The 17,576-nt window shown below is 56.3% G+C and overlaps 2 protein-coding genes across 2 annotated transcripts; one reads left to right on the top strand and one right to left on the bottom strand.

The window, feature by feature from the left end:
• LOC102170645 (glycine N-methyltransferase) lies at nt 217–3,818 on the top strand. The gene is made up of 6 exons (XM_018038609.1): nt 217–536; nt 1,992–2,119; nt 2,751–2,867; nt 2,998–3,140; nt 3,246–3,367; nt 3,464–3,818. The coding sequence occupies exons 1-6, from the start codon at nt 280–282 to the stop codon at nt 3,633–3,635; spliced, it is 939 nt and encodes a 312-aa protein (XP_017894098.1). The 5' UTR covers nt 217–279; the 3' UTR covers nt 3,636–3,818.
• On the bottom strand, nt 3,915–17,491 carry PEX6 (peroxisomal biogenesis factor 6). The gene is made up of 17 exons (XM_018038608.1): nt 16,517–17,491; nt 14,689–14,852; nt 14,146–14,229; nt 9,830–9,932; nt 9,430–9,563; nt 8,688–8,799; nt 7,684–7,892; nt 6,919–7,114; nt 6,648–6,724; nt 6,374–6,506; nt 6,089–6,294; nt 5,895–5,956; nt 5,585–5,693; nt 5,174–5,290; nt 4,980–5,057; nt 4,685–4,824; nt 3,915–4,517 (listed from the first exon to the last, which is right to left on the bottom strand). The coding sequence occupies exons 1-17, from the start codon at nt 17,396–17,398 to the stop codon at nt 4,381–4,383; spliced, it is 2,943 nt and encodes a 980-aa protein (XP_017894097.1). The 5' UTR covers nt 17,399–17,491; the 3' UTR covers nt 3,915–4,380.

Genomic DNA, 17,576 nt, shown 5'->3' with positions numbered 1-17,576 from the left:
GGGTGGAGTGGGCATTCTCATTGCTGCCCTTCTCCTGCCCCGCTTCCCTGGCCCTCCAGCGACCTGGGTTGGGTGGGCCGGGGCCTTGGGAGGGTCCTTTCCCGCCGAGGGATGGTCCGGAGGGCCGGATCTTCTGGCAGGCAGGTAGGGCCAGTCCAGGAGTGCCAGGCCGCGCCCTCCCTGCGGCCCGGGGCCGGGAGCCGGCAGGGGCGTGTCCGCGCGCTCACCTGCCATTGGGCAGGTGGGGCGGCCGGCGCTCTGGCAGGGGCCGCATTATAAATGCGGAGCCGGAGCCGGGGGCCGCGGCGGCGGGGCCAGGCGCGTCGCAGGATGGTGGACAGCGTGTACCGGACCCGCTCCCTGGGGGTGGCGGCTGAAGGGCTCCCGGACCAGTACGCGGACGGAGAGGCGGCGCGCGTGTGGCAGCTCTACATCGGGGACACCAGCAGCCGCACCGCGGAGTACAAGGCCTGGCTGCTCGGGCTGCTGCGCCAGCACGGCTGCCAGCGGGTGCTCGACGTGGCCTGCGGCACCGGGTGAGCGCGGGAGGGGCCCCGGGGACCGCAGTGAGCGCGAGCGGGGGGCGAGCAGGGGACCCGGGTGAGCGGAAAACCCGGGCACCGAGCGGATGGGGTCGGCTTGGCCCGGGCAGCCGGGCTGCGGACCACGGGCGGGCACGTCGGGGCAGCCTCCTCCGCCGACCCGGGAGCCGGGGGCGCGACGCCAGGGCGGGGAATGTGTGTTTGCCCAGGCAGAACGGGCAGGACGGGGCCGAGGAGACCCAGGATGAGAGCGAGGGTGTGGGCACAGCGGATGGGGAAGGCGGGTTCGCCAGGGCGGCGGCCCAAGGCCCGGGTTTTGGGACTAGCCTCACATAAGGTCGAACCCCGCTCCAGCGGCAGTGTTCACACTTAACACTTGTTCAACGCTATGTGCCTCTGCCAAAGCATTGTGCCAGGTGTTTCTGACACATCAGTTTTTAAAATCCTTACAAAACCTCATGAGCTAAGTGTGTGTGTGTGTGTTAGTCGCTCAGTCGTGCCCGACTCTTTGCGACCCCATGAACTGCAGCCCACCAGGCTCCTCTGTCCATGAGATTTTCCAGGCCAAGGACACAAGTGGGTTGCCATTTCCTTCTCCAGGGAATCTTCCCAGCCCAGGGATTGAACCCAGGTCTCCTGCACTGCAGGCAGATTCTTTACAGGCTGAGCTACAAGAGTAGTGATAGCTATTTACGGTTACAGAAATTTGGCCTCAGAGAGGTAAAGGTGGAAGGAAGATGTGGACCCAGGTTGGTTAAGGCCTGGCTTGTGCTCTGAACCACCATCTGGCAGTTCCCTGGTGGTCTAATGGTTAGGATTCTGAGGTTTCACTGCCCAGGGCCCTGGGTTCAATAGCTGGTGGGAGAACTGAGATCCTGCAAGCCTCATGGGACTGCCAAAAACAAAAAGAAAAAACCCACTATGCAACACTACCTCCTGTGCTCAAGTTACTTAACTTGCAGGAGCTTCAGTTTGCCCCACCTCTCAAATAGGGATACCACCACCTACCTTACTGGATTGCCGTGAGTTTTAACTACTTATTTTTGCTGTATGTACCAAGTCTTCATTGTGGGGCACAGACTTCTCTTGCTGCAGTATGTGGGATCTTAGTTTCCCTACCAGGGATCCAACCTGGGTCCCCTGCATTGGGAGTGCAGAGTCTTAGCCACTGAAGCACCAGGGAAGTCCCTGGATTGCTGTAAGGATTAACGCCCATTTGTACAATACCTGACGTGGTGCTGAGAAACAAAAAAGAAAAGTTACCACCGGGTGATAAGAAACAGATTTGCCAGGTCACTTGAGGTCAGCGGAGAGAGCCTGGGGACAGGAAACAGAGGGGTGGACTCTGAAGAGTGGAGGAGACAGGAGTGTTCAGCACAGGGCCTCCTCTTTGCCTCTCTAGGCCTCCCTGACTGCCCCTCTCTGACTGTCATTCCTGGTCCTGCCCAGGGTGGACTCCATCATGCTGGTGGAAGAGGGCTTCAACGTGACAAGCGTGGATGCCAGTGACAAGATGCTAAAGTATGCTCTCAAGGAGCGCTGGAACCGGAGGCACGACCCTGCCTTTGACAAGTGGGGTACGTGGGTCCAGCCAGGTGCCCTCACTTCTCTCTACCCTGGGCTCCTTTATCAGTTGTGGTGGGGAGCTGTTTTCCTCAAAGGAGGAAATCACTGTCATTTCCCTGAAAAGGGAGGCTTACACACCAGAGGGAGGTACTGAGAATGATGAGCTAGTTTTAATTATGTTTATAGTGTCCTGTGAAAGTCACTCAGTCGTTTGACTGTTTGCGACCCCATGGACTATACAGTCCATGGAATTCTCCAGGCCAGAATACTGGTGTGGGTAGCCATTCCCTTCTCCAGGGGATCTTCCCAACCCTGGGATCAAACCCAGGTTTCCCACATTGGTGGCAGATTTTTTAGCCGACTGGGCCACCAGGAAGCCCATCTTGGACAGGGGGCTTGTCCTGGATGGTGGGCAGTGTCCTGTGGCCCCCAGTAAAAACCCATAAACACAGAACCCTCCTTCCCAACCATGGTTTCCTCCTCCCCGGGCCCCTGGTCCCCTTCACCCTCCATGTCCATAAATGATGCCCTCCCGACTGGATGGGGAGTCCCTATGTGTGTCTTGAAGGGGAAACTGAGGCAGGACTGCCCTTGATGGAGGTAGGTGCCACCCTGATCCCTCTTCCCCTCCCTGGCCCCCAGTCATTGAAGAAGCTAACTGGATGACTCTGGACAAAGACGTGCCCCAACCACCAGGGGGTGGCTTTGATGCTGTCATCTGCCTTGGAAACAGTTTTGCCCACTTGCCAGACTGCAAAGGTGAGAGAGGGTGTGGCCTGGGGAGTGGAACCTGCCTTGAACTATACCCTTTCCAGAGGGGAAAGACGGGACAGAGACTGGCGCTGGGGGCCCTGAGCAGACGCAGCCTCTCTGTCCCCGCCTGGTTCAGGAGACCAGAGCGAGCACCGGCTGGCCCTGAGGAACATCGCAAGCATGGTGCGGTCGGGGGGCGTGCTGGTCATTGATCATCGCAACTACGACCACATCCTCCGCACGGGGTGCGCACCCCCAGGAAAAAACATCTACTATAAGGTGGGGCCCCCTGGGGAGGGCAGGCCCAGGGCGGGAGGTGTGGTCCTGGGGTCCTGGCCTCATGGTAGTTGCAGAGGTTGACACAGCTGGCAACCCTGCCTGCAGAGTGACCTGACCAAGGACATCACGACGTCAGTGCTGACCGTGAACAACAAGGCCCACATGGTGACTCTGGATTACACGGTGCAGGTGCCTGGGGCTGGCCAGAGCGGGTCTCCTGGCTTGAGGTACTGACTTGGCGAGGCGGGGGCGGGGCTGGGGTGGGCGTGGGGGAGGGTGCCAAGACCACCAGTCCTCACGGCAGGTCCGGGGCTCTGCTGCAGTAAGTTCCGGCTCTCCTACTACCCTCACTGCCTGGCATCCTTTACGGAGTTGCTTCGAACAGCCTTCGGGGGCAAGTGCCAGCACAGCGTCCTGGGCGACTTCAAACCTTACAAGCCGGTCCAGGCCTACATTCCTTGCTATTTCATCCACGTGCTGAAGAAGATGGCCTGAGCGAGGCCTTGGCTCCCACCCTCTGCCCTGGGGCTGCCAGGCTCCGTCTGGGGAGGAGGGGACCAGTGGCTCCACAGTGTGGCTCCTCAGGGCGGATCCTGGGGGTGTGGGGAGGGGCAGACTTCCGCTGCGCTCGGGAGGACAGAAGGCTGAACAATACAGTCTGTGCCTTTTCAGGTCCTGTTCCCCTTGTGTTCCTGTCGGAAGGATGAGGCTCTGGGGGTTTGCGCCTCCGCAGCCCTGCTCGTCCCCACACCAAGCTTTCAGACCGCAACCCCAGCAGGGGGCAGCATACCCTTTATTTTCAGCCCCAGACGGGGCTTCCCTGATGGCTCAGATGGTGAAGAATCTGCCTACAATGCGGGAGATTTGGGTTTTGATCCCTGGGTTGGGAAGGTCCCCTGGAGAAGAGAACGGCTACCCACTCCAGTATTCTTGCTTGGAGAATTAAATGGACAGAGGAGCCCGGCAGGCTACAGTCCATGGGGTCGCAGAGTCAGACACAACTGAGTGACTTCCACGCTTCCCACCGGGGCTTCCCTCAGGACCAGACCCCTCCTCCTGAGCAGAGGGGCCTGAGCGTTGGAGCTGGCCTGGAAGGCGGACAGGTCCAAAGAGGGTGCGTCCTGAGCTCTCCTGGGGCGCCTGATGGCACTTGGCACCCAGGGGGTCGCCCGGAGGTGGGCGGACGGCGGCTTTTGGTCTCTCAGGTCTCTGTGGGCAGGTCCCAGGCAGCAGGGGGCTCCTAGCAGGCGGCAAACTTGCGTTGGATGCGCTTGTACCTGAGCAGCTCGTGCTCGCTGACCGAGGGCTGCAGCCGGGCCGCAGCCTGCAGCAGGTCCTCCATGGTGAGCAGCAGGGCTGAGCTCCCAGGCTCCAGGCCTATGGGTGACAAGAGGAGGCTGTGGTCTCTGCCTGAGCAGCGCCCCAGGTAGGCACCTTCTTGCCTGGAGGCCCCCAAGGGGTCAACAGACCCTCCTCTGAAGTCCAGAACCAGGCCTGGTGCCCACCAGTTTCTGGTGGACCTCTGGGCCAGGGGAGCAGCTCACCTTCCTCCAGGTCCCGAACTCGGCGTTTGAGGGCAGCTGTCATGGCATCGGAGCACAGGGAGTAGAGGTCTGCGCCCGTCAGCTGGGGCGGGCAGTGGTCTAGGACGTCCACCAGGCTCACAGAGGGCTCCAGCCTGAACCTGTTGTAGGGACACAGGAAAGAGTCTTACTGGCTTCCCCGACTCCATTGGAAGGCATTCCTGACCAGCTTATCGTGGACTTTGCACTCATCTCCTAGGCATCCCCAGGCCCAAGCCCCTGGGGTGGGGGCGCTCCTCCCTCTAATGGGGCATACTTGCGTGTGATGGCACTCAGAACACGGAGCTGGGAGGCGCGGTCCTCATTCACCCCTACAAACACCAGCTTGTCAAACCTTTAGGGAGATAGGTAGGTGTCAAGGAGCCCAGCATGAGGGTGGAGAGGCACAGATAGGGGTTGAGGGACAAGTCCAGAGGGGCGTGGTGGAGGTGAGAGGGACGGGGCGCACACCTGCCAGGCCGCAGAAGGGCAGGGTCCAGCAGGTCTGGTCTGTTGGTGGCTCCGATCACAAACACATCCTGGGTGCTGTGAAGCCCGTCCAGCTCAGCCAGGAGCTGAGACACCACCCTGCGAAGGAGGGAGTGAAAATGAGAGTGCATGGTGCATCTTCACCCTCTCGCCTCCACAGGGTGCCCCTCTGCAGGCTGTCTCCGCAGGGCCCCCTGGCCGGTCGTGCCCTGTGGACCCTCCCACCGTGGCTCCCATCTCTTCAAAGCCTCAAACCCAATTCCACGGCCCCTTTTAGCTTCTGCTACATGATCACAGAACCAGAAGGGCAGGAACCCTTTAGGCGGCAAAGACTAGTACAACCTGTCTCACACCCCTCCGTCTGGGACCCCAGAATCTGGCTCAGACCCCCACCTGTCCATCACACCTCCAGAGTCTCCACTTCGCCCCCGGTTTGGGGCCAAGGAGTCCAGTTCATCAAAGAAGATGATGCAGGGAGCTGCAGCCCTGGCCCGGGCAAACACTGAGGAGAGAGGGGCCCATAGGATGGGGAAGCCCGGCAGGGTAGGGGTTAGATGTCAGGAGGTGGGGAGGGCAACCTATACAGCTGATCACTAGCACTTCAGGTAAAGGGCCCTCCAGGCAGGAACCTGACCTGGGGAGAGGAAGACTAGCAGTGATGGCCAGCAGCCTGAGGGCTCTCCTTCCGCCCCCACTCACTCACCTTCCCGTACATTCTCCTCGCTTTGGCCCACGTACATGTTGATGAGCTCAGGCCCTTTCACGCTGAGGGAGGTGATAGGAGAGGGTCAGACTCAAGACACAGAAACACAGCTGACCTCCTGGCCACCCCTTTCTGCTCCCCAGCTAGCCGCAGCCCCCAGTCCACCTGCCCTCCCAGCCAGGCCCGGTTGCCACCTGAGGAAGGTGAGGCTGCACTCCGTGGCCACCGCCTTGGCCAGGAGGGTCTTGCCCGTGCCAGGGGGCCCGTGAAGCAGAAGGCCGGAGCGCCTCAGGCCTAGGCTGAGCAGCTCAGGGTGCTCCAGAGGAAGCTGAATCGTCTCCAGAATCTCCTTCTTCACCTCCTGCAGCCCACCCACGTCGTGCCAGGACACTGAGGGGATCTAGGAGACAGGAAGGGTGTGGGTGGACACCGGCTGGTGCAGGGCGCCCCAGTCCCATTCCCACGGGCCTCGTGTCTACCCTGGGGGCTCCGATGGCTTGGGAGTGAGCAGCCTGCAGCTGCTCCAGGGCCTGCCCGAAGTCCTCAGCCAGGAGAGGGAAGCCCGCCGCACACAGCTCCCCCTCATCCTCCTCACTCAAGCCGCCGGCCCAGCTGCAAAGAGAAACCCAGGGAAGCCTGTGGAGGACCAGCCCTGAGGCCTCCTTCCCACTGGGGCCCTCACCTTCCTCCCTTCCTCTCCAGCCCCTGCCCGCCCAGATTGCCTCTTGCCCCTCCCACACCCAGCTTCCTTACCCTGAGTTCTTGATCCTGGTGCAGGCTGCCCGGCTGCTGTGGGTCAAAAGGGCGTAGAGATCCCCCACCACAAAGCCCTGGGGAAGCACAGGAGAGGACATGTAGGCAGGCACAGCAGGCAGGCCTCCGTGGCTGGGGAGGGAGGGGCAATCCCCTGGCTGGTGCACGGGCCTAGTACTGAGGCCTCGGGTTCTCCACCCTCACTTGCACGCAGCAAGACTGCCCCCCAACCAGAGTGCGCGAGGAGGCCGGCGCCCTGCCGGGCACTCACCGCACAGCGCCGCGCCAGCTGTGCCAGGTTCACCTCTTGGCCCAGGGGTAGGTGGGCAGTGAGAGCCCGGAGGACGCTGAGCCGCTGCGCCTCCGCCAGCACGGGCACCTCCAGCTCGTGAGGAAATGCCGTCTGCACGTCTGCAGGCAGGTCCTGGGCCCGGCTGGTGGTGGCCACGACCATCAGGGGAGGGCAGCTGTGGACGGGGAGTGGGTACTGAGGGTGGGAAGGTGGCCAGCAGCCCCTGAGTGCAGCCTCGTCCCGAGGCTGGTGCAGGAGGGTGGCTGCGGGGCCAGGATGGGAGAGGGAGATGGGAGCCCCAAAGCTGCCCAGATGGGGCATCCCTCCACACACAGGGAGCTCAGTGAGGACAGAGGCTGTGCTTTAGCATTCACAAAGAAACAGGCCATGGCTCAGTCAGTAAAGAGTCTGCCTACAATGCAAGAGACAGGGGTGCAATCCCTGGGTTGGGAAGATCCCCTGGAGAAGGGAATGACAACCCACTCGAGTATTCCTGCCTGGGAAATCCCATAGACAGAGGAGCCTGGTGGGCTACAGTCTATGGGGTCGCAGAGTCGGACATGATTGAGCAACTAAGCACATACAAGAAACAGCAGGGCCCGCACCCTCCACCCTGTGGGCACCCGTACCCGCTCAGCTCAGGGCTGCCTGGAGAGTAGCCAGGCGGGACGTCTGAAAGCCACTGCGGCGGTTGGGGAGAGAGGGCTGGCCCCACTACTTTCCCCGCTCAGCGCTGGATGCTACCTGGCGAGCGGGTCTTCATCCAGGAGGAGGTGCCGCAGCGTGGCCACCACCCGGGAGTCCTCGCCCAGTCCATCACGGTCCCGGCCCAGTAGGTCCATGGCTGTCAGCAAAAGAACCACAGGCCGGCAGCGCCGGGCCCGGGAGAAAGCGGCCTGCAGCTTCGTCTCCACAGCAGCGCTACTGTCTGCACAGAGGCTGGAGCAGGGCACCTGGGGAGGGGGTCCCGACGGGCCTGTGAGTAAGGGAAGGGGCAGGCACGACCAGGGCAGGAGAACGGGGTGGGGGGGAGCGGGGAGGGCTCAGAAGGGGCAAGCTGTCTTTTTGGAGGATGGGGATGGGGGAGGAAGGCAACACTGGCCAAGCCCTAACTCTTCTCTCCCTAACCACGCTCCCTGGACTGCCCACCAAAAGCTTGGCAGTATCCTCTTTTTATTTATTTATTTTTAAATTTATTTATTTGACTGTGCCAGGTTTTAGTTACAGCACATGGGATCTAGTTTCCTGACCAGGGATTGAACCCAGGCCCCTCTGCATTGGGAGCTCTGAGTCTTAGCCACTGGACCACCAGGGAAGTCCCAGTATCCTCTTTTTAAAATAATTAATTTTACTTTTGGCTGCACTGGATCTTCCTTGCTGTGTATGGGCTTTCTTTGCAGTGAGTGGGGGCTACTCATTGCGGTGGCTTCTTCTGTTGCAGAGCATGGGCTCTAGGGTATGTGGGTTTAGGTAGTGTGGTGCATGGGCTTAGTTGCTCTGCAGCACATGGGATCTTCCTGGATCGGGGATCAAACCTGTGTCCCCTTCACTGGCAGACAGATTCTTAACCACTGGACCACCAAGGAAGTCCCGGAGTGTCTTCCTTCTTGAGAGCATCTCTCGGTAGCTCAGCATCACGGGACTATGCCTGATCCACTGGCCCAGTGGGCCCGGTGGTCAGAAGGGAGAGGGAGAATCTGGGCTGCGGAGGAGATGGAGTTGGGGGTCTACTTTCTAGGGACCCTCACCTTCAATAAGTGGAGCCCAAGGCGGCTGCAGGCAGCAGCAACTGCGGTGGTCTTCCCACTGCCCGGGGGGCCCCGTAGAAGGACACTGCCAGTCCCTGTCAGCAGGGCACCTCTGCAACCAGAGAACAGACATTTGCTTCCTCTATCTTGCCCAGAAGGCAGTTCCCAGTGACACAGGCCCCCTCAGATCCAGAAAGCAGACACTCTTCTTGAGGCACCCCTCCCTGCCAGGGTCATCACCATATAGTGAGGCCGTATTTCCCACACCATCAGTGGAATTCTGGCAGGGGCCTGGGGCATATCCAGGGGATTAACTTCTTTTTGTCATCAGTGAAACCTTGGCTGTTCTGTCTGGTCTGGATTGTACGGAGGGAATTAGGGAGGGGTCTGTAGCTACACATGGGCCAGTGCTATGAGGACCTTGTCTTTAAGGGCCCAGGTGGTGAAGGGTGGGATGACTAGTGGGCTCCCCAAGGGAAGGGAAGCCTCAGAGACAAATGACCCCGGGGGAGAGTCTCCCTTCACAGCTGACCTTGGAGGGCAGAGGTTACTCCCGAAAAGAAGTCTGGGAATTTGCTTACGGATGGGACATGGGCTAGGGGCCTGGGCCCGGTGGCTGGAGGAAGGCCCACCCAATCCCACCATGGCCAGGGCATCAGACACTGCTTGTCTGGCCTGCTGCTCCTCCAGGGATGCTCCGGGCAGCCTTCTCTCACACCGAGGCTGCAGCCTCCTCACTCACCCTGGCTGGAGGCGAGGCTTCAGGGCGGCACAGAGCTCGGTCACCAAGGCCTCCAGGCCTGGAGGAGACAAGCTGCTCCAGGGAGTGGAGTCCCCTGAAGGAAGCCTTGGAACCAGGCTCAGGGTAGAACCCACCTGTGAAAGGTGGGAGGAAGCTTTAGTTTCTAGAAGTTCTTTTGAATTTACTTTATTGAAGTATGGTTGATTTACAATGTGGTGTTACTTCCCACCATACGGCATAGTGATTCAGTTAAACACGGATAGAAAAGTCTGCATCTACTAATCCCGAACTCCCACTCCATGCCTTCCCCAACTCCTTCCCCCTTGGCAGCCACCAGTCTGTTCTATAGGAGTTCTTTCTGCTCCTTTCCCCAGGTCAACCCCCACCGCCAGGGCCTCACCAAGTACAAGGAGGTATGGGCGGTGTCGGCTAAGTAGGCTCTGGCTTGCCCGTCTGGAGCGTCCCCAACTGTTTTCTTCACTTTAAAAAACATCTCTTGCCACCTGCAGGGAAAGAGGCCCAATGAACCCCACATCCGGAGCTCACATCCACTCCTCCTTCAGGGCAAGGCGCTGTCTCAATCAGAGGTCCGATGCAGGGACAAACAGAAGAGCAGCGCAAAGAAATGCCCCCAGATGTGGCGGAGGTGCGGAGGAAGCGGGGGACGTGGTGGTGAAGGAGAGCAGGTGGTTTTCCTTATCTCTCTGACGGGATCATACGCGTTTTAAGACCAGGAGCTGTGCCTGTCCTTGGCACCCCTCATACCAACATCACCTGAGGGTGTGTTTCTCCTGCCTACTCACTCCGATGGGAGAAGACACTGCCGCACCAAGCAGTGACCAGGACCGTCTTCACTAGCTTGAGAACACAGACTCTCCCTCAAATATGTACCCACCAAAAAAAAAAAATGTACCCACCAAGGCCACCTAAAACCTCAAAAGAAAGAGTCCTTCAGCTCTTCCTCAGTCACCCACAAGATCTAACTGCAAGCAGATTCCTTCATAATGACATTTAGTGATTAATGTTTCTCTATTTTGGCTATACATTAGAATTATCTGTGAAACTTAAAAAAAAAAAACCCAACATCTCTCACATTCTGTGATTCCATTCAGTAGAGGAGTGGTTGCCAAAAGCTGAGGGAAGGAGGGAACGGGAGTGACTGTTGGTGGGTGGGGGTTTCTTTCTGGGCTGAGGAAAATGTTTTGGAATTAGTGATGTTGATGGCACAACCTTGCGAATATATTAAAAGCCACTGACTTATATACTTTAAAAGTGTGAATTTTATGGTATGTGAATTATATCTGAATTTTACAATTAACATTTTCCTTCCTTTGGGAAAAAAATAAAATAAAAAGACTGCAGAGGCTCTAGCCTAACCCTGATTCTGCTCTAACAGGTCTGGGGTGGGGCTCAGGCATTTTTATTTTTCAAAAGCTCCCAGCCATAACCAGGGCTGTGCAGTCACTGGCTAGTCTAAGAATGAGTTAGGCTTACTCAGCCTACCAAGAGGGTGAGGGTAGCAGACAGCAATTACTAGTCCAGTTTTCCAGATACAGAGACGAACTACTCCCGTCTTTAATCCTCAGGCAGCAGAGCCCGGGCCTCTTTCAGGTCTAATTGGGGTACAAATTCCTTTGCTTAGTATCCCACAGTCACACAGCTGCTCGCTCTGGCAGCAGAGAGGGGTGGGGGTGGGAACGCCTTCGGGTGGAAGGGGAGGCATACTAGGTTAGGGACTACCACCAGAGGCTGTGAAAGAGCTGGAACATAAGGAAAGCTGTCCCACTGTTTTTTTCTGTTTGTTTGGTCGGCTGCACTGTGCGGTTGGTGGCGTTTTAGTTCCCCAACCAAGGATTGAACCCAGCCCTGGCAATGAAAACACTGAGTCTGTACCACTGGACTGCCAGGTAATTCCCTGTCCTACTGCTACTCATTATAGATTAGTGTTGTGTTAGTTGCTCAGGCCTGTCTGACTCATTGGGACCCCATGGACTGTAGCTTGCCAGGCTCCTCTGTCCATGGGATTCTCCAGGCAGCAATACTGGAGTGGGTGGCCATTCCCATCTCCAAGGGATCTTCCCAACCCAGGAATAGAACCCAGGTTTCCCACATCGCAGGCAGATTCTTTACTGTTTGAGCCACCAGGGAAGCCCATAAATAAGTGATGGGTGAGTCTACAACCTAGATAGACTCTCAATCAAGCTGAACCACTTCAGTCAGATGCATCTAGCAGCCAATGGAATCCAAGGAGAAAGAGCCCTGGGGCAGGGAGACACGCCCACCTCTCCCCCTCACAATCCCCGCTCCTCTCCGCCCCCACTCTCCATCCACGGAGAGTGGATGGGGCCACCTCTTTGAGGTTGGCCAGACCTCTGGAACATATCTGGACACTGCTGGGGAACACGGGGTTGCGTTCCTGAGAGCCAGACAGCAGACAGTGGAGCTCGATCCCCGCCCCCAGCCTGGTGTGGGAGGCGGAGCACGGGGAGTACGGACCAGCTGCACGAATGCCAGTGAACTTCTGTGCCAGGGATCAGGGGAACCTCCATCCAGGGAGCCTCTTACCAAGTCCAAGGAGTAGGGGGTACAGCACTCATCTCTGTCCTTGAACCTCTCTGCCCACCTGGCTCTACTTTTCCAAACCCACCCAGAGGTTTCAGAACTACATGCTCAGCACCCAGAGGACGGAGGCAGGCCTCCAAGGTGCTGGTATGGTGGAGGTCCAGGAACAGGACTGGCTTACTGGTCTGTCTCAGGAGGGTCGAGTGCCTGTTTTCCTTTCAAAGTACAAAAAGTGGGCATTCTGCAGCTTTCCTGCAGAGAGCTAGCTCACAGACAGTTGCTCTATTTAAGATGGACTTCCCAGGTGGCAGAGTGGTAAAGAATTCGCCTGCCAATGCAAGAGATGCAAGAGACATGGGTTCAATCTTTGGGTCAGGAAATCCCCTGGAGCAGGAAATGACAACCTACTCCAGTATTCTTGCCTGGAAAATTCCATGGACAAAGGAGCCTGGTGGGCTACAGTCCACGGGTCACCAAGAGCCGGACACGACTGAGCACGCACACACACAAGATGGATAACAGAAGTTGGAAGTGATGGAGAGCAGCCGGGCATTCTCCACCAGGCTCCAGTTGTAAATCTGATGGGAAAGCTCAAAGAAGCACCCTGGAGCACCAAGTGGAATTACACATGGCACCACAGGCCCCTCCTCTGGGTACCACAGCCCTGAAACTGGAGAGATTGAGCACTGGTCAGAACCAAGCTCTGAATGTTGACCAAAGCTGAATTAGGTACTCCAAACAAGGCACCGCTCTCTTAGCAGAGGACCCAGGCTGGCTCGGCCTGAGACCCTGGGTATGATGGCTCTTGTGCCCAAGTTTCTGCAGGGTGGTCCCATCACCTCACTGGGATTTCCTGGAAAGTTGGGTTAGTGTCTTCTTCTTCTAATAAATCCTTATAGGAAATCCATCTGGGGGTAGGAAGCTATACATTTTCCCCCTTCACATAAAGCCAAGCAGTCTCTGAATTCTGAATTTTTTTTGGCTGCGCCATGTGGTATGTAGGATCTTAGTTCCTCCATCAGGGATTGAACCTGCTCCCCCTGCATCGGGAGTGCAGTCTAAACCACAGGAAGTCCTTGCCTTACCATTTCATATGTAGTCTCTGCAGTAAGAATCAACAGGGGGAGGAGAAAGGTTGGCCTCCTTGTTTTAGGTCCCTGGCTCAGTTACGCTCTCTTTCTCACTCTCTGTTGAGGATAAGGAAAGACAGCAGGTTTCTCAAGGGCAAATCCCTTCCTCTCCTGTCCTGGGAGACAACACTGCAAAGCAGCATGTCCACATTCCATCCATTAGAGCAGAAATCATGATGGCACTGGGGCTCCTCTGGCTCAGTGTACGGGAGGTGTGGCCCAAACTGCACTGGTTGAGAATGGAAAGCAGGGCTTCCCTGATGGCTCAGCGGTAAACAATCCACCTGCCAATGCAGGAGACACGCATCTGATCCCTGGTGAGAGAAGCTCCCATATGCCGTGGAGCAACTAAGCCCGTGTGCCACAACTATTGAGCTCGTGCTCCAGAGCTGGGGAGCCACAACTACTGAAGTCTACATGCCCAGGGCGTGTGCTCTGCAACGAGAAGCCATAGCAATGAGAAGTCAGCGCACCACCTCTTGAGAGTAGACCCCGCTTTCTGCAACTCGAGAAAAGTCCACACAGTAATGAAGACCCAGCACAGCCAAAACACAAAATAAACACACAAACAAATAAAAAATTATTTTAAAAAGAATGGAAAGCAGGGGGGACTTCCCTGGAGATTCAGGGGTTAAAACTCTGAGCTTCCACTGCAGGGGCTGTGAGTTCAATTCCTGGTTAGGGGAGTTCCTCATGCCGTGAGGTGCAGCCAAAAAAAAAAAAAAAAAAGAAAGTGAGGAATCCCACCTTGGACTAGGCCATTGAACCATTCTTAGTGCTTTACTACACCTAGGACCACCAATCAATTTGAGGATAAACACCTCCCAAAGCCAGCAGGCAGGGGCTCTTAATTCTCTTTTCAGTCACATGCCTATTTGAGAACATGAGAGTAGGTACCTTCTCTCCCCCAAATCATGCATGACAACAACAAAATGTTCTTATGCACAGAATTATTCCATTCAACTTGAGGACTCCTGCACGCAGGTTAAGAATCCCAGCTGCAGGAGAGGAGGCAGCTCCATACCTGGGCAGTTTCTCTGGGCTTCCTTCCAGGATCTCTACTTGCCCAACTGTTGGCACACACAGGACATCCCCTTCCTGGACTGCCCTGTAACACAGCGGTAGCCCTGGTCAGCTCACAATGGGAGTAAATAGCAGGCGCCTGACGTATCCCCACATGCCCTCAACCTGCAGACTGTTTCTCGGGGGCCTACTGCCCACCCAGAGATCCCAAGCAGTTGTCCAGAGAAGAAGCCTGACCTAGAAAGAGCTTTGGGATACGGCAGAGAGGGGATCAGAAAACAGAGAGAAGGGCAAAGCAGGATCCTGGCTTTTTGGGGGGCCTCCTCAAATCAAAGTGGTTTCTCAATCTAGAATGTCTGGATTTACCCTCCTGGCCCAGATTTCTCTTGACTATCTGACACACCAGGAGGCTTCTAGCCATGTACTGCCTTAAACTGTGGCTTTTTAAAATCAGAGGCTTTCTGGTATCTGAATCTCAGGTCTGGGATAGGAGGAGTTCATTGAGGGTGGTGTGCTACCCTCCTGCAAGGGGGAAGCGGCTAACCTGGGTGTCTGAAAGTGCCGGTAAAGGACATGGTCATAGTTTCCATTAGTGCTGTAGTGAGGAGACGACACAATTTCGATGTGTAACTCTTTGGCAAACAGAGGCCCAGGCAGCACTGAGCAGCTTCCTTTGTCTTCAGGGGAGCTGGAGCCCTCCAAATACCTCTATGAGAGAAATAATCACCACCTTAGAACCTTCTCCCAAGGACTCAGGCTCTGCCCAGTCTCTTAGCAACCAACACTTCTACTTTCATCCTTTATCCTTCCCATAACCACAAGGGTTGTGAGACGGGAGACCTAAGAGAGGAGAGCTGAAGACCTATATGTTCCTTAGAAAACAGAAACCTCTCCTTCTAATGGGCAACCGGAAGAGACTTCTGACTCTGATTTTCCTGACTCTAGCTCCAAAGAGTTCACCAGGGATGATAACCATTCTGTGACACCTTTATACTGGCCCAGAGCCATGAAATGGTAAAGACATTTAACTCCCACAAGTCATTTGAGTGACACCACGCAGCCACTGGGAACATTAATTGGACATTAGTGAGGACACTGAATTCAGGCTCCAAGTAAAGGACATGATCACACTGAAGCCGAAAGGGCGGGGTCAGGTGAATGAGCTCCTGTCTGAGTCCAGTATTTTTCCTCCATTTAGAAGGAAGGCCACACCTGACTCCCATTCATGCATATCTTTTCTCTCTTCTTGACATTCCACAGCACTAACTGGCTATGCCAGCATCACCTAATATAACTTTCTGCAATGATAGAAAAATTCTATATTTACATGTGGCTACTGAACACAACATGTGACTAAAGCAATCAAATAACTGAATTTTTTACTTTACTTACTTTCAGTTGATTTAAAGAACCATCCAGGGGCTAGCAGCTTTTGTACTGGTCAGTGTAGGCCTAAATCATACATCCAGGTGCTTAATTAAACAGTAGACTATATTTGTCGCCCTGAACACAATTATCTTCTGGAAGTAAGTTCCTTAAAAGTAGAAAGCAAAAACTCCTCTTGGATGTATTTAATCTAATATTAAAATTAAACACCAAGCACTAAGGATAATAAAAAGCCCGTCCCTTCAAGGACAAATATACAATTGAGAATTAGAGTACGTGATCATAACAAAACTATAAAATAAAAGCTCTTGGAAAGGTACGAAATGCTATAGGAAAAAGTAATGTTAAATTTGTGGTGTGAGATTTTGCAAGGCTTTAAGAAGCAGGTGGTATCTGTAGAAGGGCCTTGAAGGAGGAGGAGGTTAGCAGAATAGAAGGGAACTTGAAGTCAAGGACAGCATGAGCAAAAGATGGGGGTATGATTTTCCATACTACCCAATACAATACTGGATGTGTGTGTGCGCCTTCTCAGTCATGTCCAACTTCCACCAGGCTCCTCTGTCCATTGGATTTTACAAGCAAGAATACTGGAGTGGGTAGCTATTTCCTCTTCCAAGGGATCTTCCTGACCTAGGGATCAAACTCACACCTCCTGCATTGGCAGGTGGATTTCCTCCTACTTGGGAAGCCCACAATACTGGATACATTGCAACAATTTAACAAATAACTGACTAGATTTAGTACATTAAGACACATGGTAATTTGGCTGTAATTCTTACCTTTCACCTGAACAGTGAAAGCCCTTCCATGAACCAACATGTTTTAATTGTAGAGAATGGATAAATAAGGCTAAGAGGTGTTAAGGGAAAAGTCCAAGCTCTAAGGAGTAAAGGATCTAAATTTTACAGCTCTCATCTTCTAATTCAGTTAAGGCAAAGAAGAGAAAAAGAGAAGGAAGCATTCCTGATCTCAGTCCTGCATCCTACCTGGATTTTGAGCTCTCCCACGTCCAGGGGATCACAGCCGAGATTAAAAGCCAGAGTGGCAGGCACAAGGGCCAGTCCATCAGCGAGAGGCTCTCCCGGCTGCCCAGAGCCGGGTCCCAGTCTTTCAGAGAGGTTCCAGCGAGGCTCTAGGACTTGGACTGTGGCCAGATGTGGCTGAGAAGTGTTCGATGACTCTCCAGCCCGGGTCACCCACACCCATTCGCCCTGGAAAAGGCCGAGGCTGCGGAGACAGCTCCGGCTCACCCCTAGTGCATCTCCAGTCCCTCCCAGAACGCCCCTTAGTCGCCGGACTGTGCCAGAGGCCGCGAAGGAGGACACGACCGGCGGGAGAGGGAGCCGGCTGCTGTTCTCAGCCTCTGGACCCAGTTTGGCCCGCCCACGGAGCTCAGTCACAGCTAGCCGCGTCCCTGGACCCAGCAACCCTTGCAACGCCGGCCGCGTCTCCAGCACCCGCGGTCCGGGCACGGGCAGGGTCTCTCCGCGCCTCACCAGCAACGGCCCGACTCTCGGTCCGAGTCCGGGCCCAGATGAAGTGCCAAGCAGCGCCCAGCTCAGCGACGGGGGCCGCCGCACCGGCCGCGCCCGCACCCACGCCCCGGAGCCCAGAGCCAGGAGCTGCAGCAGCGCGCGGCTAACCAGCAGCTGCGGCGGCCCCGGACCCTGCTCTTCGGTGTCCGCGCCGGGTCCCTCCAGGGCAGCCACCAGCAGCGCCGGCCCTGCCGGGCTCTCCCCTGCAGGCCTCAGCGCCAGCACTAGGCCCAGCCCTGCAGCAGGCCACGGGCCCCCGGGCGGCAGCAGCACCGCCAAAGGGGGTGTCTCGGTCGGGAAGGGCTCCAGGACTCGCAAGACTGCCAGCGCCATGGTGACAGGAGACCAAAGAGCACAGCGAAGAAGGGCGCCGTCCTGAGCCTGAGAACTAGACGTCCAGGAGGATCACACGCTGCTTCCGCTTCCGGCAGGGGCGGCCCTAGGGAAGTGGGCGGGGCGGCGGGTGCAAGGGCGTGCTCCAGGAGGGTGAGCTGCGCCTTGGATCGATCCG

Source organism: Capra hircus, chromosome 23 (assembly GCF_001704415.2).
Source record: "Capra hircus breed San Clemente chromosome 23, ASM170441v1, whole genome shotgun sequence".
NCBI lineage: Eukaryota > Metazoa > Chordata > Mammalia > Artiodactyla > Bovidae > Capra > Capra hircus.
The sequence above is the reverse complement of the archived record's forward strand: the minus strand, read 5'-3'. Positions and strand labels throughout refer to the sequence as shown.

Excerpts from the sequence above, each read along its gene's own strand:
- PEX6 (XM_018038608.1), bottom strand. The coding sequence starts at position 17,398 with ATGGCGCTGGCAGTCTTGCGAGTCCTGGAGCCCTTCCCGACCGAGACA. Across the intron at positions 9,933-14,145 it reads AGCCCAGAGAAACTGCCCAG|GTGGCAAGAGATGTTTTTTA; the intron begins GTATGGAGCTGC and ends CTTTCCCTGCAG. Across the intron at positions 4,825-4,979 it reads CTGAGTGCCATCACACGCAA|GTTCAGGCTGGAGCCCTCTG; the intron begins GTATGCCCCATT and ends TCCCTACAACAG.
- LOC102170645 (XM_018038609.1), top strand. The coding sequence starts at position 280 with ATGCGGAGCCGGAGCCGGGGGCCGCGGCGGCGGGGCCAGGCGCGTCGC. Across the intron at positions 2,120-2,750 it reads CCCTGCCTTTGACAAGTGGG|TCATTGAAGAAGCTAACTGG; the intron begins GTACGTGGGTCC and ends CCTGGCCCCCAG. Across the intron at positions 3,368-3,463 it reads AGCGGGTCTCCTGGCTTGAG|TAAGTTCCGGCTCTCCTACT; the intron begins GTACTGACTTGG and ends GCTCTGCTGCAG.